The sequence below is a fragment of the Erithacus rubecula genome, assembly GCF_903797595.1.
Source record: "Erithacus rubecula genome assembly, chromosome: 6".
In the NCBI taxonomy this organism is placed as follows: Eukaryota; Metazoa; Chordata; class Aves; order Passeriformes; family Muscicapidae; genus Erithacus; species Erithacus rubecula.
In genome coordinates, this window is record NC_136688.1 from 2727411 (window position 1) to 2753902 (window position 26492).

Below are 26492 nucleotides of genomic sequence, written 5' to 3' on the forward strand. Positions count from 1 at the left end.
GCTCAACCCCCATCCCCTTCAGCACCACGAGCACAACGATCCCCTCCTCCCCTTTGTCCGCCCCTCCACCTCCACGCCCTACATCCCCACCACCACCAGTCCCACCTCCACGGAAATCACCACCACCAGCTCTTCTACGCCGACCACATCTTCCACAACCTTGCCCATCATGACATCCACGACCACGTCCACCACCAGCTGTGAACCTGAAGTGTGCACCTGGAGCGAATGGTTCGACGTCGACTTCCCCTCCTCGGGGCCCAACCAGGGTGACTTTGAAACCTACCAGCACATCCGCGCCGCCGGCAAGCGAGTCTGCCGGCAGCCAAAGCAGATCGAGTGCCAGGCGGAGGACTACCCCGACGTACCCATCCAGCAGGTGGGACAGGTCGTGCAGTGCGACGTCCACTTTGGACTGGTGTGCAAGAACGAGGACCAGACGGGCAAGTTCAAGATGTGCCTCAACTACAGGATCCGTGTGCTCTGCTGCACCCCCAACTACAACTGCTCAACCCCCATCCCCTTCAGCACCACGAGCACAACGATCCCCTCCTCCTCCTTTGTCCGCCCCTCCACCTCCACGCCCTACATCCCCACCACCACCAGTCCCACCTCCACGGAAATCACCACCACCAGCTCTTCTACGCCGACCACAACATCCACGACCACGTCCACCACCAGCTGTGAACCTGAAGTGTGCGCCTGGAGCGAATGGTTCGACGTCGACTTCCCCTCCTCGGGGCCCAACCAGGGAGACTTTGAAACCTACCAGCACATCCGCGCCGCCGGCAAGCGAGTCTGCCGGCAGCCAAAGCAGATCGAGTGCCAGGCGGAGGACTACCCCGACGTACCCATCCAGCAGGTGGGACAGGTCGTGCAGTGCGACGTCCACTTTGGACTGGTGTGCAAGAACGAGGACCAGACGGGCAAGTTCAAGATGTGCCTCAACTACAGGATCCGCGTGCTCTGCTGCACCCCCAACTACAACTGCTCAACCCCCATCCCCTTCAGCACCACGAGCACAACGATCCCCTCCTCCCCCTTTGTCCGCCCCTCCACCTCCACGCCCTACATCCCCACCACCACCAGTCCCACCTCCACGGAAATCACCACCACCAGCTCTTCTACGCCGACCACAACATCCACGACCACGTCCACCACCAGCTGTGAACCTGAAGTGTGCGCCTGGAGCGAATGGTTCGACGTCGACTTCCCCTCCTCGGGGCCCAACCAGGGAGACTTTGAAACCTACCAGCACATCCGCGCCGCCGGCAAGCGAGTCTGCCGGCAGCCAAAGCAGATCGAGTGCCAGGCGGAGGACTACCCCGACGTACCCATCCAGCAGGTAGGACAGGTCGTGCAGTGCGACGTCCACTCTGGACTGGTGTGCAAGAACGAGGACCAGACGGGCAAGTTCAAGATGTGCCTCAACTACAGGATCCGCGTGCTCTGCTGCACCCCCAACTACAACTGCTCAACCCCCATCCCCTTCAGCACCACAAGCACAACGATCCCCTCCTCCTCCTTTGTCCGCCCCTCCACCTCCACGCCCTACATCCCCACCACCACCAGTCCCACCTCCACGGAAATCACCACCACCAGCTCTTCTACGCCGACCACATCTTCCACAACCTTGCCCATCATGACATCCACGACCACGTCCACCACCAGCTGTGAACCTGAAGTGTGCACCTGGAGCGAATGGTTCGACGTCGACTTCCCCTCCTCGGGGCCCAACCAGGGTGACTTTGAAACCTACCAGCACATCCGCGCCGCCGGCAAGCGAGTCTGCCGGCAGCCAAAGCAGATCGAGTGCCAGGCGGAGGACTACCCCGACGTACCCATCCAGCAGGTGGGACAGGTCGTGCAGTGCGACGTCCACTTTGGACTGGTGTGCAAGAACGAGGACCAGACGGGCAAGTTCAAGATGTGCCTCAACTACAGGATCCGCGTGCTCTGCTGCACCCCCAACTACAACTGCTCAACCCCCATCCCCTTCAGCACCACGAGCACAACGATCCCCTCCTCCTCCTTTGTCCGCCCCTCCACCTCCACGCCCTACATCCCCACCACCACCAGTCCCACCTCCACGGAAATCACCACCACCAGCTCTTCTACGCCGACCACATCTTCCACAACCTTGCCCATCATGACATCCACGACCACGTCCACCACCAGCTGTGAACCTGAAGTGTGCGCCTGGAGCGAATGGTTCGACGTCGACTTCCCCTCCTCGGGGCCCAACCAGGGAGACTTTGAAACCTACCAGCACATCCGCGCCGCCGGCAAGCGAGTCTGCCGGCAGCCAAAGCAGATCGAGTGCCAGGCGGAGGACTACCCCGACGTACCCATCCAGCAGGTGGGACAGGTCGTGCAGTGCGACGTCCACTTTGGACTGGTGTGCAAGAACGAGGACCAGACGGGCAAGTTCAAGATGTGCCTCAACTACAGGATCCGCGTGCTCTGCTGCACCCCCAACTACAACTGCTCAACCCCCATCCCCTTCAGCACCACGAGCACAACGATCCCCTCCTCCTCCTTTGTCCGCCCCTCCACCTCCACGCCCTACATCCCCACCACCACCAGTCCCACCTCCACGGAAATCACCACCACCAGCTCTTCTACGCCGACCACAACATCCACGACCACGTCCACCACCAGCTGTGAACCTGAAGTGTGCGCCTGGAGCGAATGGTTCGACGTCGACTTCCCCTCCTCGGGGCCCAACCAGGGAGACTTTGAAACCTACCAGCACATCCGCGCCGCCGGCAAGCGAGTCTGCCGGCAGCCAAAGCAGATCGAGTGCCAGGCGGAGGACTACCCCGACGTACCCATCCAGCAGGTAGGGACAGGTCGTGCAGTGCGACGTCCACTCTGGACTGGTGTGCAAGAACGAGGACCAGACGGGCAAGTTCAAGATGTGCCTCAACTACAGGATCCGCGTGCTCTGCTGCACCCCCAACTACAACTGCTCAACCCCCATCCCCTTCAGCACCACAAGCACAACGATCCCCTCCTCCTCCTTTGTCCGCCCCTCCACCTCCACGCCCTACATCCCCACCACCACCAGTCCCACCTCCACGGAAATCACCACCACCAGCTCTTCTACGCCGACCACATCTTCCACAACCTTGCCCATCATGACATCCACGACCACGTCCACCACCAGCTGTGAACCTGAAGTGTGCGCCTGGAGCGAATGGTTCGACGTCGACTTCCCCTCCTCGGGGCCCAACCAGGGTGACTTTGAAACCTACCAGCACATCCGCGCCGCCGGCAAGCGAGTCTGCCGGCAGCCAAAGCAGATCGAGTGCCAGGCGGAGGACTACCCCGACGTACCCATCCAGCAGGTGGGACAGGTCGTGCAGTGCGACGTCCACTCTGGACTGGTGTGCAAGAACGAGGACCAGACGGGCAAGTTCAAGATGTGCCTCAACTACAGGATCCGTGTGCTCTGCTGCACCCCCAACTACAACTGCTCAACCCCCATCCCCTTCAGCACCACGAGCACAACGATCCCCTCCTCCTCCTTTGTCCGCCCCTCCACCTCCACGCCCTACATCCCCACCACCACCAGTCCCACCTCCACGGAAATCACCACCACCAGCTCTTCTACGCCGACCACAACATCCACGACCACGTCCACCACCAGCTGTGAACCTGAAGTGTGCGCCTGGAGCGAATGGTTCGACGTCGACTTCCCCTCCTCGGGGCCCAACCAGGGAGACTTTGAAACCTACCAGCACATCCGTGCCGCCGGCAAGCGAGTCTGCCGGCAGCCAAAGCAGATCGAGTGCCAGGCGGAGGACTACCCCGACGTACCCATCCAGCAGGTAGGACAGGTCGTGCAGTGCGACGTCCACTCTGGACTGGTGTGCAAGAACGAGGACCAGACGGGCAAGTTCAAGATGTGCCTCAACTACAGGATCCGCGTGCTCTGCTGCACCCCCAACTACAACTGCTCAACCCCCATCCCCTTCAGCACCACGAGCACAACGATCCCCTCCTCCTCCTTTGTCCGCCCCTCCACCTCCACGCCCTACATCCCCACCACCACCAGTCCCACCTCCACGGAAATCACCACCACCAGCTCTTCTACGCCGACCACATCTTCCACAACCTTGCCCATCATGACATCCACGACCACGTCCACCACCAGCTGTGAACCTGAAGTGTGCGCCTGGAGCGAATGGTTCGACGTCGACTTCCCCTCCTCGGGGCCCAACCAGGGTGACTTTGAAACCTACCAGCACATCCGCGCCGCCGGCAAGCGAGTCTGCCGGCAGCCAAAGCAGATCGAGTGCCAGGCGGAGGACTACCCCGACGTACCCATCCAGCAGGTGGGACAGGTCGTGCAGTGCGACGTCCACTTTGGACTGGTGTGCAAGAACGAGGACCAGACGGGCAAGTTCAAGATGTGCCTCAACTACAGGATCCGTGTGCTCTGCTGCACCCCCAACTACAACTGCTCAACCCCCATCCCCTTCAGCACCACGAGCACAACGATCCCCTCCTCCTCCTTTGTCCGCCCCTCCACCTCCACGCCCTACATCCCCACCACCACCAGTCCCACCTCCACGGAAATCACCACCACCAGCTCTTCTACGCCGACCACAACATCCACGACCACGTCCACCACCAGCTGTGAACCTGAAGTGTGCGCCTGGAGCGAATGGTTCGACGTCGACTTCCCCTCCTCGGGGCCCAACCAGGGAGACTTTGAAACCTACCAGCACATCCGCGCCGCCGGCAAGCGAGTCTGCCGGCAGCCAAAGCAGATCGAGTGCCAGGCGGAGGACTACCCCGACGTACCCATCCAGCAGGTAGGACAGGTCGTGCAGTGCGACGTCCACTTTGGACTGGTGTGCAAGAACGAGGACCAGACGGGCAAGTTCAAGATGTGCCTCAACTACAGGATCCGCGTGCTCTGCTGCACCCCCAACTACAACTGCTCAACCCCCATCCCCTTCAGCACCACAAGCACAACGATCCCCTCCTCCTCCTTTGTCCGCCCCTCCACCTCCACGCCCTACATCCCCACCACCACCAGTCCCACCTCCACGGAAATCACCACCACCAGCTCTTCTACGCCGACCACATCTTCCACAACCTTGCCCATCATGACATCCACGACCACGTCCACCACCAGCTGTGAACCTGAAGTGTGCGCCTGGAGCGAATGGTTCGACGTCGACTTCCCCTCCTCGGGGCCTAACCAGGGAGACTTTGAAACCTACCAGCACATCCGCGCCGCCGGCAAGCGAGTCTGCCGGCAGCCAAAGCAGATCGAGTGCCAGGCGGAGGACTACCCCGACGTACCCATCCAGCAGGTGGGACAGGTCGTGCAGTGCGACGTCCACTTTGGACTGGTGTGCAAGAACGAGGACCAGACGGGCAAGTTCAAGATGTGCCTCAACTACAGGATCCGCGTGCTCTGCTGCACCCCCAACTACAACTGCCCATTTTCGTCCACGTCCACCACCAGCAGCACATCTCCCTTTATTCCGTCAAGTCAACCGATTTTTACGACGCCTCCATCTCACATTTCTACAACACCATGTTTCTGCAAGATTGGTGATGCTATTTATTCACCTGGTTAGTTTGTTTGATTTTATAGCATTTCTTTCTTTTTTTAATTTTTTCCTTATTTTTAAATTATTTTTTTTCCAATTGTTTTTTTTTGGCCTTTGTACTTTTAAATGTTTTTTTTTATGGTTGTAATATTTCTATTGTTTCTTTGTGCATAGGTGACTTGATTTACAACAGAGTGGATAGTGAAGGATGTCGTTTGTATGCCATCTGTAGCCCGTCATGTAATGTTGAACGACATAGTGTGCATTGTAACATCATAACTTCACCAGCCACCACTTCTTCTGAGTGGTCGACAGTAACAACATCAGTTCCTCTCCCTCCCACTTCTACAAGTGCTCATTTTCATGGTTGTGTTTCCACTATGTACCCTCCATTACAAGTACGTAATTTTTGTGGGTTTTTTTCACCGTTGATATAGTATCACTTTTTGTATGGTACCAGATTGGAACAGTTGGTAGTCTTTCAACCTTCCATATACTGATTGTCTAAATTATTTTTTTCATGATGGACAATCTACAGGGCTTAATAATTTTTTGTTTTCTGAGATTTACTTTTTTTATACTGCTTAAGCAACTTACAGTATTCTTTTCTGTTTACTTTAATGTTTACAAAATTCTTTGATGCACTGCATGTGTAAGGTATCTTCTCACTGACACAATAGATGGATTTTTCTTGTGGATCTTTTTTTCTCAGTAAGGGGAAACATTTAAGATACAAGCCTTGACTGTATCCGTTTCTGTTCTCCTGCCCTTTTATCTATACTCCTTTAAACTTTATTATTCTTGTCTCCTCTGTTTACCTTCAAGTATGCTGTATATAGAACAGAGGAAAACAGTTCCTGTAACCTAATACATTTCCCCCAAGCCCCCCAAGTTCTCTTCATGCAGAAGAAACAAGTGTAGTTAATGCTTCCACTTCCTTTTAGCATTAAAAATTAATCCTGTATAATATTTGTTTCTAAATGCAAATATATAGAAAAGCTATAGATAGCTTTTTACTATCAGTGAAAAATTTCATTTTAGTCTTTGTTTTAGATTTTGAAAAGTAAGCTTTTTCTATCCCCATAACATGGTCAGAGTTTTGAAAAGCTCTAGTTGCCAGTAAATATCATTAATACTACAAATTTAAGACAAGTAACACATACTGCTTTCCTTTCCAACAGCACCATTACTGGAAACATTATAGCATAGTTCTAAGAAGATTAGTGAAGGTATGCCTGTTTGCAGAGTTTTTTGACAAAAGCTTTTTCTTCACTTTTCAGCCTGGAGAGAGATTCAAATTATCCAACTGTACAGAAGTCATCTGTAATGGCGACAATGATATAGATGTAGTACCAACGCACTGCCCACCTGTAAAGGAGATTACCTGTGCAAATAAATATCCACCAATGCTGGTACCTGATGAAAATGGATGCTGTTACCGATATGAGTGTCAATGTAAGTACCAATGGATTCAGGAATAACGTTTTGAAAAAAAAAAAAAAAAAAAAGCTGAACTTTACACAGATTATATGGGCATCTTCATTTCTTAGGGTTGCTCTACAAATTGTAGTATCTTCAGGTTTTAAATTTTCTTCTACAGAAATTGTCATCTTAATCTTCCAAATATTTTCTCTGTACCAGGTGTGTGTAGTGGATGGGGTGATCCTCATTACATTACTTTTGATGGAACCTATTACACCTTCCTTGAAAACTGCACTTACGTCCTGGTGAAACAGATTGTCCCTAGATATGACAACTTCCGTGTTTACATTGACAATTATTACTGCGATGCAAAAGATGGACTCTCCTGCCCTAAATCCATTCTTATTTTCTACAAATCTGCAGAAGTGGTGCTGACTCGTGAACTCATGAATGGTGTGATGACTAATGTGGTAAATATTCTATTTTCTATTTTTGCAAAAAAGAAATAGTGTCCATAAGCCTTACTGATGCTATTTTGAGATAGTCTCTTAGAATATCACATTGTGGAGGTGGTCAGGGCAGATTGTATCACTGGGGGGGGGGGGTGAAAAGGCATTGCACTGGATGTTAAGAACAAAATTTGCATTTCATGAAAACTGGTATATTACACTTATGTAAACAAACACACTGAAGAAACACAAATGCAAGTCGAAAGCAGGAGTCTTCTTTCGGGGAAAGATGGATATGTATCCCTTTTTTGCTGAATGACTAGGAATGCTTTCTCTACATAAGGATCTTCAGGCGCCAAACAGCACTAACATGATTCCCCTTTCAGTTTCCTACTCTGGAAAAAGATATAGCTGAAGAAAAGGGTTAACTTAGTCACCTCACCTTCATGATCCAAAGTGGTATTGGCAAACCAATGAAAATGAAAAGATAGTCTCCCTCTTATGCTGGAGAATCTATTAGTTGATTAGAGAATCAACACAAAGGGAGAAAAGTGTCTGAATAGGTGCTCTTGCCTTACAGTGCCATGCCAAATTCTTAGTCAGCAGCATGTTGGTTCCAGTGATTCCCTGTGAAAGAAAACAGTAACTGACAATTTTAATTCATGATTTAGCCTGATTCAGTGAGAAGAGAATTTCAGAATAACTTCTGACAAAATACTATTAGGCAAATATGTTTGCCTTTATTAGCTCATATAAGATACTGGTTACAAACTGAAAAGTTTAACAAATAAATATGATCACTACTACATAAAACTGGCAGTAAGTGCATCTGACTTAATTTTGAATTCAGACAACACTTCCAGTGTCAATTACTATGTAATATAGGGATGGTGTGATTATCTGGCTAAGTTTTTACATAACAATGGCAGGGATATTTCTGTAGCTAATGAAAACTACCACTCATTTCCATATGAAAAATGTTTCCAATACACATAATCATGAGGGATACAGTGAAAATACTTGGATTTATAGGCTTAGAACACTGTGTATTGGTATACAATCAGCATGAACATAATATGTAGAAGCTGCTTAGATTATTAATACATTATAGCAATACAAGTCAAGACATCAATGCAAATATATGCTATCATTAGGATGCCAATGGGCATGTGATGAACAACAATATGAAGTTATGTATAATTATGAAGATTAGAAGATATATTATTTACAGCAATCAGGCAGAAGTAGTACTTGTTCTGATGTGGTGTTTTGTTATTTTTTTTTAACCCTGCATTCAGATGTACTTCAACAAAAAGATTGTTCAACCAGGCTTCAAAAAAGATGGCATTTCTTTCTCCACTCTTGGCATCAATATGATTGTTGAAATAGAAGAAATTGGTGCTGTTATCACCTTTAGTGGTCTGATTTTCTCTGTGAAGCTCCCATACAGCAAGTTTGGCAACAACACCGAAGGACAATGTGGTAAGAAGAACGCACACATTGGAGGGGGTCCTCTTTCCCCACCCCTACCTTGGTTATGTTCACCTGCCCTGGCTATGCAGTCTTACAAGTTACAGAAATTTTTAAACAGCAGTAAATGGAAATGAGTACAGTTCAACTTCTGTAGGATGTCAAAAGCTCAATATTTCTTAGGGGTTGGCATTTTACATATGTTTTTCCATAACTTAAAGTTCATGTAACTAGAGAAAGCACTCCCTGTGAAGCAAGACAAAATATGCATTTCATGAGCACATCACTCCTAAACATATCAGCTCAGGAATATATTGTGCATCTCTGTGGCCTATGAGACTTACCCAGCTTGTCTCTTCCAGGAACGTGTACAAACAATAAAGAGGATGAATGCCGCTTACCAAGTGGTAAGATCATTTCCTCCTGTCCCCAAATGGCTCATCATTGGATTGTTGACAACAACAAGGACTGCCATGGAATACCAGTGCCACCAACTATAACCACACCTCCACCAAAGCCGCAATGTCAAACGCCTCAGCTCTGCAAGCTTATCTTTAGCGAGTAAGAAAAGAAATTCATTTTTTCTAGACAAAATTGTCTCAGTATCATAAAAGAAGAATAATAGCTATAGCTTTAGCATGTGATAACAGCTGAAAACGTCAGCTTAATAACAGAATATATGTAGTCAAAGGCCTTTGCAAAAGAAACTGGCCTTAATGCCAGTTATGCCTTAATGCCTTAATGACTTGCATGCCAAAGATAAGCGAACAAGGAGACGTAAAGTCAGAAAACCAGGTATGCAGCAAGCACTAAAATCAATACTCCCTGGATGCAATACTTCTAGAGTATGCTTATTAACTATTAAGCAAAGACTGAACACTAAATTTGAACAGTGTCTTCAGTACAAATCATAATAGAACCCAATTACCAAACAGGTAAAGAAAGCAGACACAAACAGCTGAGAAATGTCCTTAATTCTTTGCACATTTTAGCTAAAACATGGAGTTCAAAAAGCACAAAGGTTTTGTTTTCCTGAAGTATTTCTTCTATCTGTGCAGGCTGACAAAAGCTTTTTTTCAGACAAGTTCTTTATAAAGGCACTCTTACATATACTTTCTGTAGTATCTAGTAAGTTTGGAGCTATTTTGTGTGAGCTTTCTATTGCTACTTTTTTTCATTTCTTTTTGCTCAATCTGGTGCAGGTGCCTTTCACACTAATTTTCTGGTGTCAAACTGCTAAAAGGTTGCGTACACATACAGAAATATTATGACCATTAGCATCTGTAGGAAAAAAAGGCACTTCAGATTTCTTAATCTTTCCTGAATCTATCTCCCATCTTATTGGCCATTCCTAGGGTTTTGTTTCTCATACCTTTCTTTGTCAAGCAGAGTCACATGCTGTTAACTGGAAAGTGTTGTCTGACAGGAACAGACTTTGTATAATGGCTCATTAACATAGAAGGGGTTTGCTTTCCTTACTATCTGCAGGGTTTTTGCAGAATGCCATTCCGTGATACCACCAGAACCATTTTTCAAAGGCTGTGTTTTTGATGGATGTCGCATAGACGATGAATTCATGCAGTGTTCCAGTTTGGAGATATACGCAACAGAGTGCGCTGCTAGAGGTGTCTGCATTGATTGGAGAGGAATGACTAACAATACATGTTGTAAGTATTGCAGGACCCAAAATGTGTGTGATAAATGCTAGAAATTAGTGTTTTATTCACTAAACATGCCTTGTATCTGACACTTCGTTACTGTCTACAAAAATCCAGTGGGATCCTTCTCACAGAAGCTGCAGATGAAGGAGGCAAAGCTATAGTAATTTGAAAACAAAATACAAAATACGTCTACTGTCAATTTTAATTGTTTTTTTGTCTTTTTTCATACAGCATTCAGCTGTCCATCAAGCTTGGTATACAAGCCATGCGGGCCTATTAATCCAGTTAACTGTGACCAAAGGTATGGAAAAACAAAAAAAACCCCACCCTGACACATCTGCTTGTATTTTTCTTATCTATCTACTTTCCTCAGAAATTTGAGTTATTTCATAATGAAATGTGTTGCGAATTTCACTGATTTATTCAAGGTTTATAAATACCAATCAGCTCTAGGAACACGTGCTTCCTTGTTGCCCTTTGGAAAGTGTAAATTTTTTGTCTTGTATCTGACACAATATGCTGCTCTGCCCCCTGCCTCACCACAAAAGTGCTGTACTCAAGCACATATATTCTTCCCATTCCAGCTATGAGCGTCCTGGTTATGGAGTAACTGAAGGCTGTTTCTGTCCTGAAGGAATGACTCTATTGCATGCAGAGAGCACCACCTGTGTCTCTGAATGTGGTAAGTCATCTGTAGCTAGTTTGGGGAATAAATAGATTGGGGTTGTTAAGTCAGGAGGCCCGAGTTCTATAGTGATCTTCTACATGGTCAGATCATTGCAAATCAGCCTCCCTAAGTGTCCCCAATTACAAACTGAATAATAGTCAATATTGCCCTTTTTTCCATCATCCTTCCTTATGTAAGACCCACCAAGATGGTAGAATTCTACAGTTCAGCAAAACTAGTCTTCATATTCACTTTCAAATAAAAATATTGTGAAGACAAAGCTAACAAGAAACTGCATGTATGTACTCCTTTGTGAGTTTTAAGTGGTGTAAATAACCATTCATTTGTTTGTCTGGTTTTTTCTTTTTCTTTCCAGTCTGCAGAGAACCAAATGGAATGTCCAGATGGGTGAGTATCACAAGTGTGGCTTAATGAGCACAGACAAGTGAAACAAGATGCTATTTAGTGTTCTGCTAAACCAAAGCTTTGCCGCTCACTTTCAGTCTTAAAAATAATAAGTGCTAGAGCACCCCTAAGAAATTCAACAGTAAAAAGTGATAAAATATTATTTCAATAACCTCACAGACAGGGGAAAAAAACTTTAAAAAGAGAGAGATGGTAGTAGTGGAAGTTAGGCATATATGTTTATTTTACTTCTACAAGTTTGGTTCACTATAATTACTAGAAATGAAGGGGAAGATGGATAACAAAATTTACCTGTTACTTATGTTCATAGCCTGCATTCTTAGTTCCTCAGCTGCATAGAAATCAGCAAACTAATGTGAAAATGAGGCTCAATCACTTCTCTTTTAGAACTCCTGTAACCCTCATACTAATGCTATTAACAAAGAAAAAGCAATAGTTTTGTGAACTCAGGAACCTTTAGTGGCCTCCAATATCTTCACCTAATAAGAGATCGAGGGTTCCCTTTAAAATCTAAAATACAGAAAAGTTGATATAATCAGTTATCACTATATGCATGAATATGTCAACTGGAAGCAAATAAAATTATTTCAGTTTACTTTTATATTTGATTTTTTTATTTCCTTTCCTTTGTCTGTGTTTTTCTTTTTTTAGCCAGGAGAAAAATGGACAAAAGACTGCCAGGAATGTGTCTGTGACAAAAACACTCTTAAGGTGAAGTGTACAAAACATGAATGTTCTCTGACACAGCAAGTATTTTGTGAAGAACCAGGCTACATACCTGTTCAGATACCGATACCAGAAGATCCATGCTGCACTAGGACTGAGTGCTGTAAGTACTGTCTTAGTTCTTTATCATGGGGAATATGCTATATTAATTTTAGGAAACAACAGCAATCATTTCTCACTTTTTAATTCTTTGCATTGATGTCATAATGCTTTTCTCCCTCATACTGCTTTTCAGAGCCTTCTTGCAGAGCATATAGTAAATGCCTGAAGGTAACAAATTTAAAGACTAAAAGATTTTATATAGTTAGATATAAAGAAACTGAAAATCATCTATAATTTAATATTGAAAGCTTTTAATACTGCCACTATCTGAAACAATATTCAAAAAACATCCAAAACATTTTCTATTTCAAGGACCAGTATTAGGAAAATTAACTTTAAAAAATAGTCCTGACTACTTAAAAATTGCTCAAGAAAGTTCCAGAACCAGTTGTCGGACTAGATTTCCCCACTGGTTACAAATTTGCCTTCTTTCCAACAATTACCACTCTGTTCTTCTCAGTGTTTTGTTTTATAAAGGTTATGAAAAAGTCTGATCACATTGAAAATACCTTGGCACATAGACTGAATTAGTCATTAAGCTATTCTGTGTAAGCACCATATCTACCCCATGGGGAAACTTCAGAAGTTTATGTAAAACAAAACTGCTTCAATTCAAAAATTCTGAGCTTATTATTTTCTATATTCTCTTACATGAAACAGACTGCAACACAAGCCTCTGCCCTGGCATCACACCCCAGTGCTTAGAGGGACAGGAAATAATCACAGTAATGCCACCTGGAACCTGCTGTCCTGTCTTTGAATGCAGTGAGTGTTGTGCACCCTCTTAATTTGCTGCTGTATTTTTCTAAGTTACAAAAACCTTATGGGAGAGATGCAAATTATCTGTTACCATATTGGGCCTTGTTGTCAATAAGTGTTTTAAAGCTGCTGCCACAGGCCTACAAAGCTACAAAGCAGAAGCTTTTTCATGCATTTCTGCCTCTTAAAACTTATACCTCCTCCTTCCTTCTTTACAGGACAAGGCTGTGTGGTCAATGAAACCTATTATGCAGTAAGTACCCAGAGTTACTCATTATAAAAATGCAACTTCACATAGTTCACAGTGCAGTGTTTTTGAGATACTTGTCATGGTCCATATTTTGTAGGAAGGTCTGAGATAAAACATTATTCATTATTTCACTGAGGTTAATACTCTCTGTACAAGCACAAGCATTTTCTGCTCTTCTTTCTACTATTGCAGAATTTGATTCCAAAATTGGTATTACCAAACCAGAAACTCTGCTTAAATAAAACAACCAAAATTGCATTTATGGATAGCTTAGATTTATGGATATCTTAGTCTATACACAGTGCATCTTTGTATTTTCTATGACATGTATGCACACAGCAGCATGTTTTAACTGACTAATAATGAGTTTTTCCAACTTGCCCTAGCCTGGAGCTGCCATTCCATCAGGCCCCTGTGAAGAATGTACCTGCTCTGAATCCTCTCCCTCAAATCCTCAGCACCCCACAGTCAGGTGCCAGCCTGTGATCTGTGACACCTACTGTCCACTGGTGAGTGCTGTGCTGCTCTCAGAAATCCCTGCCCCACCCAGCTCCAGTAACCACCTGCTAAGGTCTGTGACCTGACTTAATGCCATTGCCTCTCCATTTCTTTCAAAACAGGGCTACAAATACACAGTGGAGCCTGGACAGTGCTGTGGCACGTGCAAGGCAGCAGCTTGTGTAGTGACTGTGGCAGACAACATCACACACGTGCTCCATGTAATTACTTCTGGTTTAGTTCACTTTTGGGGAACTCTGCTAGTCTTTTCCATTCTTTCCTCTCCTTATATTTGTCACATTTATTTTCTCCATCTTTCCTCATATTAGACAAATGCCTGCTTAGGAAGGGACTGGATAGTCTCCACAGAGCTGAAACAATACCCTACACCACAAAATGCCAGTTCTAAGACTTCTGGAAGCAACTGTGATTATGATACTGAACAATGGCTTTCAGAAATCAACATAGCAAAATACATAGGTGAAAGCAATGGGCTTTTGTTTGCCTCCAGTTCTGAAACTGTAGCACTTATTTTGCTCAAAGGATAATTTTATCTGTGGAGGCATTTTGATACTTTCATAAATTCTAATGGCAAAACCATTGAAATGCAAATTATTCTTTCCAAATGAGTCGACATACTTAGACTATTCACACAAAAAGCACATCTATATCCAGATAAAAATAGAGCCTCTTCACTTGGTTAATGAAAAGCACTTAATAGCAGTATGATAATATGGCAAATAATTATCAGCTGAAATTCACAGAAGTTGTTCAGAATAATCAAACTACTATACACAGCAACTATAAACCATAGGAGGGGGTTTTGTTTCATTTTTATATATAAGAAGATTTTAATTTGCTTTAATTTTGACTACTTTCAGGAAGGAGAATACTGGAATCCACCTGGTGATAACTGTACTGTTTACACATGTGAAAAACATGGTGACCAGTACATTCAAGTCATCAAAAAGGCAAGCTGTCCTGCCTTTAACCCTGATGAGTGTGATCCAGTAAGTACTGTTATCCCAGCTCTGATTTTTGGAAAGGCTGCAGTGCCTAACAGCAATGATCGAAGGATCATGGTGTCCAATGAAAATAACTATCAGAAGCATCATGCAGAAAGTAGCTCTCCTTTTATACTCTCTGGTCCCAGTTAAATTTTATCTCAGAAAAGCAACTCCAAATTAAAATGAGTGATGTATCAATCCTCACTGAGGATTGGATATTAGAGAAAAGCATAATATTTTGGAAGTGACCTAGAAGCAAAAATCAGCCTCTGGCAAGTCAGTTTTTTCATTCATTGTGTTGCCCTGTTATAATCCTTCACCTCTTCAGACTCTGGTCACAATATTTTGACTTACACATGCTACAAGCTTTATTGCTTGCTGAAATTATGCTACTAAACTGAGGGCTTTCCTCCAGCTCACCTTTCAAATAACTCTTATTAATATTAGAGACATGCCCTCAATATTGCGCCTTGCTGGGAGTCAGATTACTTGTGTGCAAAAATATACACATTGTCTTGTGCCAGAGAAAATTAAGAAGCAGGTAAAGTCTGTTTTAGTATGCAGATATGAAATCTGAGTTATCTTTTTTGTGTTTTCCCACTTAAGGAGGATGTCAAATTATCAGATGATGGCTGCTGTTTAGTGTGCCGAAGAATACCGAAACGTAAGTAATAATAATTTTGTTAAAAGTATTGATTCTATGTGCCATATTAGGTATATTAGCCCATTTTGCACAGTGGGTGCATAGACAGAAGAGGTGAACTGACCAGGTTTGGGTTCACTGCATCACTGGGGTGAAAAAAGGAAACAGGTTGAAAAGAAAGGAACAGGACATTTCCACTGTGTGTTTTACATCCTTATGAAACAGATGGAGAACTTTCCTACCCCCTAATGCTAAGTGTTGGCTTTTTTATGGGAGGGTAAGGACTATGACTATTCTCCATTTTCCATAGATGCATCCTCTTTAAGGAGGAAAGCAAAGCCAGTTCTGAGAGATGTGTGCATTGAGTAGTTGCCACAGCACTGCTCTTAATTTCTGCATCCTGCACCAAATTGCATAAGAAAAAGGGAAAGTTTCATCCACAGATAACACAAACAGCAAGTCTTCATTTGGCCCTCAGCAATTAAAGGAAAAATGCACTGTGACTTAGTTTTCTATTTCAGCTCCACCCACCTTAGTTTTCAGTTGCAAAATATCATATCTGTACACAGCTCTCTATTTATATGCACGTGTATTTTAACCTATTTTCCTTTGCTTTGTGATGATCTCAGTTTGTATGAAGCACAATATGACTACTGTCATCAACTATAATGGCTGTGTATCTCTTGCACCTGTCGAGATAACATACTGTGAAGGCAGCTGTGATGCTTACTCACGGTAAGTGGCATGAAATATAATTGTGGCCTCTTGTCTTCCACTCTTTACACCAGTTACATCAAGCAAATCACAAGTGTTTTTCTGATGTGCTCAACATCTACCCAGTCATCAACTGTTTCCACTGTGCTAATTAACATGGCATTGTACTAGCTTGATTACCTCGAGATGCAGTGTTTAACAGCCTGTTCAGTGCCACAGAGAATAGACCCGAATTTTGATTTTGCCCATTCAAAACTGAGATTATTTGTTTCTCATTATTCTCTCACTGGACTGGCTCACTAGGTGATCTGGAATAATTCCTTAGTTTTTCTGTGCCTTAATGAAGACTTAGAGTCATCAATTTTTACAATGAGGAGCAATTTACCTGGATTTCACCATAACACTAAAGAATGGTAATATTGAGCAATAATCCCACATGCAAGCGCACAACTTCTGGTTATGTTTTGTGATGGGTGGGAGGGGCAATGTTATTTCTCACAGAAATTCTGAATCTCTCTCTCCCATTGTTTTTTTTTTCAATCAGATACTCTCAAACAACGAACACAATGGTGCACAAATGCTCGTGTTGTCAGGAAATCAAGACCAGCAAAAGGAAGGTGACCCTGACGTGCAGTGATGGAACCTCCCTCGAACACTCCTACACCTACGTGGAGCAATGCAGCTGTGTGGGTGCTGAGTGCATTACCCAGGACAACACCCAACAGCAGACACAGCAGACAAAGACCTCTCAGGAGCAAGCCAATGTCAAAAATTAGAACTAGAGACAAGTCCTCAAACAAGGGCTGAGCATAAGACTAAATAAAGAAACTTCAAAAAATACAAAAGTGTCAAGAGCAGCTAAAATTTTGGATGAACAGATGAGGTTTTCTGCATAAATTCCCAGTATGTCTGTCTACAGAATTTCAGCTTTCATTATCAATATATCTCCCATTGTTTTTTATGTCTTTTCTTTTATACCTTGAGAGGTACAGCGCACATTCAGCTTGACATTTTCTGTTCATTTGTCTTCTGAGAAGTGCTGGACTTTTAATGACATTTTCATTCCAGTTCACAGAGAGAAATCAAAAGACAAATCCAGAAAACAAACCAAGCCCAAGGAAAACTGTACCCTCTGCTTCTATGTGTCTCTTTTTTTTTTTTTTTTTGAGGAAAACTTAAGAGTCCAGAAAGCAATATATTTTCAAAACTATAAACTTCAATATTTTGAACAATTTATGATGGACATATTTCCCTACATGGTTTTGTGAGGAAAAGGAAAAAAATCCTATTGTGAGAAGCTGCTGCACACTACTTTTTGTTTACATAACACCATCAGCATAGTAGCTGCATGAAAATATGGATTTTTTTATTTTGTTTTGTTATGTGGTTAAGTGTTTACAGAAGAAATATATATATATATATGTATTTGCCAACAGAGGCATATGAAGGATTTTTTTAAAACAGAAGTATAATAATAATAATTGTAAATTCTTTCCTAGGAAGCTTTAAAAACTTGAACCACTGCTATTTATTATTTTTTTAACTGATTTTTTTGGTTAATTTCTTTCAGAATTAATGTTATCCCATTTCTTACTCTCTGTCATGTTGTCTGGGTATGGTATATTTTCTTTTGTTTTTGAATATTATTTAATTTTTGTTCCTTAAGAAACAAAGAAATTATGATTAATAAATTTTGAGCATTTTACAGCACATCTGCTTTGACTTTTCAGTGAATCCCTTGCGTAAGAGTTGCTGGCTTCATAAAACAATTCCAAGTCAAAAGTCAATGTAGGCTGTGGTAGCTGAACCCCTATAGAGCTTTGATACTGCTTTGAATGAAAAACACTTAAAAACAAACACATCACTTCAGATGCTATCAATCAGTGAACTCTCAGAATGCAAGCATCTCTCTGAGTCTGCACCTGTTTCGTAGCCCTGAAAGGTCTTTACCTGACTGACATAAACTATCCAAAGTATTTCAAACCAGTCAGTCTCATGTTTTAGAGCCCACTGCAACATCCATAAATCTCTGAACTCTGTGTAATTACTATACTGAGAAGAAAGCTGATGTCTTTCCAAACGATTTGCTGGGTGAAGGTGTGGGTGTTAGTGTGTTTGAAATGGGTCCCAGTGTCTCTGCTGCCTTTGGGCAGCAGGTTTGGTGCAGAGCCCAGCTCCTGACACAGACAAGGGACTGCACAGCCTGAGGGTCTGAGCTGTGGGTAACACAGCAGGGTCAAGGGGGGAATCTGTGGGAGGAGGTTGGGGAAGGCTGTGCCTTCCCAGTGCCTCAGCAATGGGGAAAGGAAGAGGCAACATGTGGCTGGGAGTTCAGGATAAAAGGAGGCTGCACCCTCTGAAACCTGGAGAGAGGAAACCCCACAGGTGTGTGTCCTGGTGGAGTCTGTCCCTCCATCTGAATAAAGCTGAAGGATTCCTCTGCCTCCTTTTTTGGGCATAAACTTCTGGTGTTTGTGGAATTTTTGTGGAACCAGCCTCCACAGCTCTGACTGTACATTGTATAATGCCAAGCAACATCTTACCAATAACTGCTTCAGGATCTACAAACAGTAAAAAAATGCGGAAGTTTTTTACTAAACCTTTCTCCTACAGTCTGGATGGCTCACAGAGGTAGTAACAGGATAACAACACAGGCTTCCTGCAGGTGCCCTGCAGCAGCTCAGGCTGCTCTCACACCTGTTTTTCTTTCACAGGACAGTAATTATTCCTATACTTCCCCCTTCAGAGGCGAGTGCTGAGTTTTCTGTGAGAATCACCAACACTGCCATACTTCCTGCTGGCAGAAATCCTGACCTCCCTCCCAGCTTCCTGTTGACATATTGTTAATTTTTTCCATGCTTTGGACTTTTTTGCATCCCAGTGAGGTGGCATCCTCTCTTCCCAGCTAACCCACCAGGCTTCCCAATGTATCACTACTGCTGAATTCATGACCAGGTTAGTGTGTAACAGATTTTTTTTGCCTTACCTGCTATGCTAGGAAATTATTATTCTCCTATTCATTCTGCAGAAGGGAAATAATGTCTAAAAAAAAAATCAATTATTTTTCACCTTGTTGGTGAAAATGATGGGCAATGATGGTTAATGATGGGCAGCTCCTTGCCCATCATTAACCAACTGAAATAGCAGATTTCCTGCATGTTGCTTCAAGATCATTAGTTGTTTTCCCATACAAAACCTGTATTTTAGCATCCCAGAAGATATCCTCTTTCCTGGAGATCCCTGTGTGGGATAAGTCTGTACCACCAGCCACTTCATACACTGAAAGATAAAAAACTAATACAGTGAGAAAGAAGAGAAGGGGGGGAACATGGGAAGACTGAGAGGTGATAATGGCAGGGACAGCAGAGTTTGGTGGCATAAACAGAAAAGGAAAAACAGAAAGAGAATGAAGGGCACTGACAGGCTTCAGTCCTGGCATGGGGAGACAGGAAGGAAGGGGCACATCAGCCAAGGTAAATCATGGAGGCACACCAAACCTGTGGCTGAGGAAGTACTGGAGGCCACCCTGCCTTGGAGAAGGGAGGATCTCTGTCACAGATGCAGTCCCAGTGCTGAGAAAGAGCAAATGGGAACCCTCAATTCAAAAAGAGGACAGGGAACAGCATGCTTTGGGCATTAAAGGCAAAATGAAAGATATTGAAACAGGATATGGAGTAAATGTAAACCAGAGCACTACAATGGATGTAGTAGAGCATATTTACATTCTTCCTAAATCTTCCTTTACACAGGACCTATCTTTGCTCTGAGTTGTTGCTGACTCAGATTGGATAATAGCACCAAAGTAAACCTTCCTAAAAGTTAGGATAAATGATACCACTTATCTTTGAAAAAAAAAAAAAAAAAAAAAAAAAAAAAGACAGGTCAGAATACCTGAATATATATATATATATATATATATATATATACACATGAAAATATATATACACAGAATAACCAACTGTGCTGGTGGAGATGGTTAAAGTTTGTTACACTGACATGGCAACACCAGAGGGCTCTGGACTCACAGTTTATAGACCTGGATGAATAGGTTTGCTGTCAAAAGGGTTTTTTTTCCAGACACTTCAAAGTGAGCCACACAATGATTCCTTACTTTCAGATCCTGAGGATGAGCCTGAACTTACTCCTGAATCTACAAGCATCCGTTCACTTAACATAACAAGATTTGTTTATACATGTCTAAATTTTTTTATCTGATCATTGTTGGAACACAAATAGGTTGAAGCAGAGAAATAATTCACTTAGAAGTTATTCCAGCTGAAAAAAGCATTCAAAGACTTAGTGTCTAATTTCAATATTGAATTAATGGGCATTCATACTTTTGCTCTCAACTCAGGTCTCTTGTTATGTAGCTCAATTTTTTTCATGACTAGCTTCTTATTTTTATTTTTAATTCACACAACATATTAAAACTCTGCAGTGTAAATAACAAATGACTAATAATCACTTTTCAATTTTGCTTTGTAATTATCAGCAACATATAAACTATAACCTGAAATCATATGTCTCTTCAGATTCCAGCTTTGAATTCACTTCCAGTAATTAATTTTCCTCTTAAAGCAAGACTGTTTAAACCAAAACTGTTGTTGAAGGACTTAAGGCTGTTTGTGGCACAGCTCAGAAGCTGGGCTGGTAACAGAGAGCTCAAGAATGGAAGCCACACTTTATAATAGTAAAAACCCAACTCAAAGAAGGAATCTTTTCACCACTTCAGTAGGTTTTGTTCTAACCATTGCAGAAAAAAAAGCCACTCTGGCAACAAGTCAGATTAAGACAGAGTTTTATAACAGAAAAGGAGACTAGTTCTATTCAAATATTATTAATGATAATAAAGCAATTATAAATGCACAGGAAGTGCCTTTTTGCAGAGGATGCAGTGGCCATGACTGTCAAATTTTCCTTTGCTCCTTACAATTTCAAAAATTATCTTCTTTCTTAAGCCTCTGATTTCTTTTTGCATTCATTATAGCTCCTATTTTTAACTACAATTTGATAATGAGTAACCAGCAAATGTTTCCACTATTAAAATAATTGGGTTTGGGTTTTCTTAGAGAGAAACTTATTCTGCCTGCCTCTAACTAGTCTCCTCCTATTGCAACCATGCACACAAATAAAATCCCACTTTTGCCTCCTTCTGTTTTAAGAAAACAGAGGCTGTCCAGGCAGTCAAAAATGAAACTCTTAAATGGAGTAACTGTGGACATGTCACATTCTTAGTCTCACAAAATAAAAATGGGTAAAGTCTTAGTAGCCAATCCAGAAACTAAACCATTGCTTCTGCATTAGCACCAGCCTAGCTACAAGGATTCACTGGGATTCACTGACTTTAAAAAAAACAAACCCAAAACAAAACAGACAAAAAACCACCCCCAAAACCAGAGAGGTGTGGGGCCAAAACTGAGCTTTCTCTCATTACTCAGTGTCACAGCTACTGAAGCACACAGCTGCCAACTGCAACACAGCCATAACATCAAAATCTGCAGAAAAGGCATAATAAACACCTTCATGGAATGTCCTGGCACAACAGAACTGAATTTCTTATTCACATTAATTGCTGGTTGCTCTGTATTCTGAAGAATGAGATTATTCCACCTGATGTAGTTTTATCATCTTCTCTGCTATCATTGCTTTTGTGCTTTATGACCTCATTCTAATGGTAATTAAGGTCCATTATTCAGATATCTGCTATTTTAAAGGAAATGAGCATTGTAATTGCACTAAATTTGGTCAACTGAAGATAATGCAAAACATCACCTCACATACTTCATGGCAAGGAGTAGTTTTAATGCATTCATAATAAAGAAGCTATCACAGTACTCTTAATCTAACTTACATTTGACAAGGAAGCCATGGGAACAATGTCATCCATCCTCAGCAATACTGTGCAGGATTTCACTGAACAGTATTTCAGTAAACCCAGCTGAGATTCCATCATAAGTAAATTTTCAACCTAAACAATTTTTAGATTTCCAATATTATCTGTGCTTCTATAAAATAAAATTAAGTTTGTTAGTCACTGTGTGCTGGGTTTGGCTGGGATAGAGTTGACTCTTTTCATAGTAACCAGTATGGGCAATATTCTCCTGTGACACTACTGCAGTATAATATAGATTTAAATTATCAGTCACTTATTTGGCACAAGGAAGGCTTCAGCTGATTAAAATATTGTGTGATCTACTCTCCTCTGCCACTTCTTTGCTCTCCAAGCTCAGAGTAAACTGCAGAGAAAAGGCAAATAACAGTTCAAGTCCACTCAACTCCTGCAAACTTCACAAGACTCATGAGTTCCTCTGCCTCAGTACCAAAGAAGCACTTTCCAGAACCAAAGAAGCAGAACATCACATGAAACAGTGGCCCTAAGCCACAAGGCCATCAAGGCCAGCCTGCACTTTCCAAGACATACAGAAAAACTTGTCAGCATTACAGTGATGTAGATACAGTGGACATGATACCAGCAGGATCTCAATTCACCTCACAGGAGAATACAAATACTCACAATGACAAATCTCTGAGACTTGCTGGAAACTACATAAATGGCTTAGAGACTCTTTTTTACAGTTCATCCACCCAGTTGAAAAGATCCCTGAGCATCCCAGATGCCTCAGCATTACCATAAGTGAGATACCTCACTACCCAACTGAGGAAGCACATCTGAGGACATAATATGGTTAAAAATTACCAGAGACATAGACAATTTACCCTGCCTTGGCTCATTCATTCTGGTGTGATCATGCTGTGTTATTACATGATTTTTCCAGCACATGTGACAAGATCACCAAGCCTTCATATGCTGGAAATTAAACACAGAGCATGAGAATCACAATCTTTCTTGAATTTATGATAGTGAAGATAAAGAGGGAGCCATTTTCCTAAAGTCAGGTTTATTTCTCTTAGTTGTTAATTCACTTTAGGCTAATTGAAATTACTCTGACCTGTTGTTGTGACTGAGCTAAAGATTCAGAAATAATATGCCCATAATAAAGTCACCCAGTAGCAAATTGCTTCAATCCTGGCAACTCTGATTTTTTAAAGCTTATATGAAATATATAATTAATGGAACACATTACAAATAATCTCTCATGCAATTCAGTCACAAGTACCATTAAATAATAAAGAATCTAACCACATTCTGCTCCACACAGCTCTTTGAAAACTCCTTTTTTAAGGACTCTGAGTAATCAGTACAGGATGAAACAAATTTACCTGAATATGCCACAAGCAGTTTATCCATTCTTTAAGAGCTTTTGGGAAGGGGAGAAAGAGAACAACCACTCTTCTGAGAGCTTTTCCCACTCAAAACACCCCCATGGCTATCATAAACTGTTGATGCTGCAAAGCATTGGCAGTACAGGAGCTGTGAGAGCAGGAAGAAGGAGGTTGTGTCCACCCCAATGTGAGCTGTTGTCTGACTCCAGAGAAAGGGGCTGCCAAGTGGGATTTCTGTCAGTGCACCCCCTGCAAAGGGGGGCTGGCACCACCCTGTGCCCCACATGCAGGGCACTGACTGCTCCAGGGATGGCAATTCACCAGCATCCCCACTTCTCCAGGGGAAACACAGCAAGGTGTGTGCCTGCAGCATGGTGCTCCCTCCTGAGAAATTCCTTCTGAGAGAATGCTCTGCTGCATTTCTGCTACTGGGACAACAACCAAGATTGTGCCCGAATGGGCTGGAACAATTTTTTTTTAACTTTTCTTAGTTCCTTCCTTCTTTTTTCCAGACAGGAATTTGGATCAGAACAAGCCCATCCTCTACTGCAAACAGGCACTGCAGATGAAATCACAAGTTCTCCACCTTGAAATAACTTAGTGGAGCACAGGTTAATCCTCCTCAGTGGGGTAACCTGTTGACTCCTGCCCAAGATTGCATGTGAAGGGTTAAAAAGTGCTGCTGGCACACTGGTCCCCAGCACCCCTGAGGCCCCAGGAGGGGTGTCCTGGTCCTGCTGCAGCCCTGGGGTCAGCCCCTCTCAGCCCCTGCACACAGGGCTGAGCAATGTCCTTGCTCCATCCTGTATCCCCTGTGGCAAAGCACACTCCAGACAGTATTTATACAGCTGGTATACACACAGAGTTTATACAGAGGTGAACAAAGCAAACTGCTCCACCATTCTCCATAAAGTCAAGTCTCTAACGTCACTGGGATTTGGTGCAGATTTATCTTCTTTAAAGGTTAAAAGAGAATAAAGAGAAAAATGTATGCAGCTGTTTTTGAAAGTGGGTTGTTTTTATCAGCAGGTTTTGCTGGTGTGCCCTGGTTGCCTGGTTGCACTGGTCCTGTGTTTTACAGCCACTTGTGTCCTTGCTCTCCTGGTCTCCCCTGGGAGCACATCCCTGCTCTGTTCACAGGATCTTCAGGCAAACCTGAGGATTCTGTTAGCTCAGATGATGGGCTGATTCAGGACACTACTGGGAAGGCTCAAAGCTGTACTTATTCCTCTCCACAGATTGTGCCAAACTGTTCTGGCACTGCTGAGAATCTGATGTGCCATAGCAATGAACTTAGGAATCCTGACTGCAAAAGTAATGACTGTCAAGATCAAATATGTTCACTTACAAGGAAATGACAGAACATGCACAAGGACAGCCTGTTTTCCATCTTACTGAAAGAACAATTCTATCCCTGCTTGTGTTCCTTGAGGCTATGTCTGTCTTGTTATTTATTCTTTGTTTCATTCTTAATGTCCATTGTATCATGTATCTTAATGCATATTTGTACTTATGATTATATTGCCTTGCTTCTGTTACATGATATAGGCTACTGACTTTGATTATTGACATACTACTTTTTAAAGTTGTGAAATACATATTGTAAACATTTTTGTTGTTGTTGTTAGAGTGTGTGTTTATATTTAAATTAAATTCATAATCTTTCACTTTTCTAAAGAAATTTCATTGTTAGTCTCCAGGAAATACAAAGAGCTGCTTTCAGAATGACATAGGAAGTTTCATAGCTGTGCATTGATTTATTCTCTGGTCAGCAGTTGCATAGAAGATCATCGGCCTGTCCTGTCAGCCTTAGTTTCTATAAAATGAAATAGCAAATGGAGTGTTTTGCTTGAGGCAAGAGGTTATTTTGTTCCTTTCTCCCCAAAGGTTCTGTGTCATCTAGGATGTGACTCAGACACCTCAGCTGTGCTAGGCAATCTGCATTGATATCTATATAAACTCTCACACTGAGAGTTCTTTCTGCAGTTTGTGCCCAGGGGTCTCCAAAGGGAAAGAGTCTGCAGGGAAAGTGCAGGTTTGTTGTCTGCTGTTGTTTTTATTTCAAACAGGTTTTTTTTCTCTTATTATGAGTGAAGCTACTTGTACTCTTACTGCTCTGAAGTCTATTCAGCCCTCCCTCTTCAAATCAAAGTCAGATGCAATACAAGTTTTTAGGAAGTGGCAATGTTTTATTTATAATTAGTAAAATTAGGCAAGCTTTTTGGCACAGCAGACCTGCAGTCAGCTTAGGTATGTCTACCTCAGGAAGTGGTGTAATCCAGCCAAATCCTACTCTCCTAGCCTGTTCAGCTCAAGCCAGAATACTGGATCTGCACAGCTGGGACAAAATTTGGCCCACAGTCAGCTCCAGGAAAAAACATTGGAATCATTGACACTTGAAGAAAAATCCTGCATTATTTCAGAAATATGTTTGAAGTCTGGCATTCTCCCTGGGCTTCTGTTCCACTATAAACACTCTAAGCAATCAGTGTTGCTACTGTGAGATATGTGAGTTGCTATTTTTTATCTTCCTGCAGTGTTTCATGTACATTTCACTACACTGCATGTAAGGCTCATATGCCAACAACCATGTAAAAGCTAAACAAGCAGTCAGGATCTCACCTGTGAACAGCAAGGGGCCTGGGTCTCCAGGGATTGTTCCCTGCAGAAAAGATTGGTCCCTCTGCTGTTAGCATTGGTGTGTTTGGGGCTGTGATGGTTGCTTGTTTTACTGAATCATGTTTCATGACAGGAATTTTCAGGGTTCTCCACTCCTATCCAAGTGTGTAATGTCATTAGCTGCTGGTAGGGGACAAAGTTCTTCTAACTGGAAAAACTACTTTGCTCCTGAGTTCTGCAAAGGTTGGGAGTAGCTGTCATTTTATCTCAGATAATAAATCT

At 43.1% G+C, this 26492-nt stretch overlaps 1 protein-coding gene across 1 annotated transcript in view; it reads left to right on the plus strand.

Annotated features, from left to right (window-relative positions):
- The window catches only part of LOC306803960 (mucin-5AC-like), a gene marked incomplete at its 5' end in the record, with an annotated part of 37509 nt that extends 19380 nt beyond the window's left edge, over positions 1–18129 (plus strand). Inside the window, 20 exons of the mRNA XM_079309982.1 lie at positions 23–2842; positions 2892–5595; positions 5748–5971; positions 6854–7028; positions 7215–7465; positions 8743–8926; positions 9277–9475; positions 10403–10581; positions 10807–10876; positions 11160–11257; positions 11619–11650; positions 12320–12497; positions 13157–13261; positions 13474–13508; positions 13892–14014; positions 14126–14224; positions 14885–15013; positions 15617–15674; positions 16283–16388; positions 16912–18129. Of these exons, the coding sequence (XP_079166108.1) occupies positions 23–2842; positions 2892–5595; positions 5748–5971; positions 6854–7028; positions 7215–7465; positions 8743–8926; positions 9277–9475; positions 10403–10581; positions 10807–10876; positions 11160–11257; positions 11619–11650; positions 12320–12497; positions 13157–13261; positions 13474–13508; positions 13892–14014; positions 14126–14224; positions 14885–15013; positions 15617–15674; positions 16283–16388; positions 16912–17143 (8001 nt within the window). The 3' untranslated portion in view covers positions 17144–18129. The remainder of the gene's footprint in view (positions 1–22; positions 2843–2891; positions 5596–5747; positions 5972–6853; positions 7029–7214; positions 7466–8742; positions 8927–9276; positions 9476–10402; positions 10582–10806; positions 10877–11159; positions 11258–11618; positions 11651–12319; positions 12498–13156; positions 13262–13473; positions 13509–13891; positions 14015–14125; positions 14225–14884; positions 15014–15616; positions 15675–16282; positions 16389–16911) is intronic.
- Between the last annotated feature and the right edge of the window lie 8363 nt (positions 18130–26492).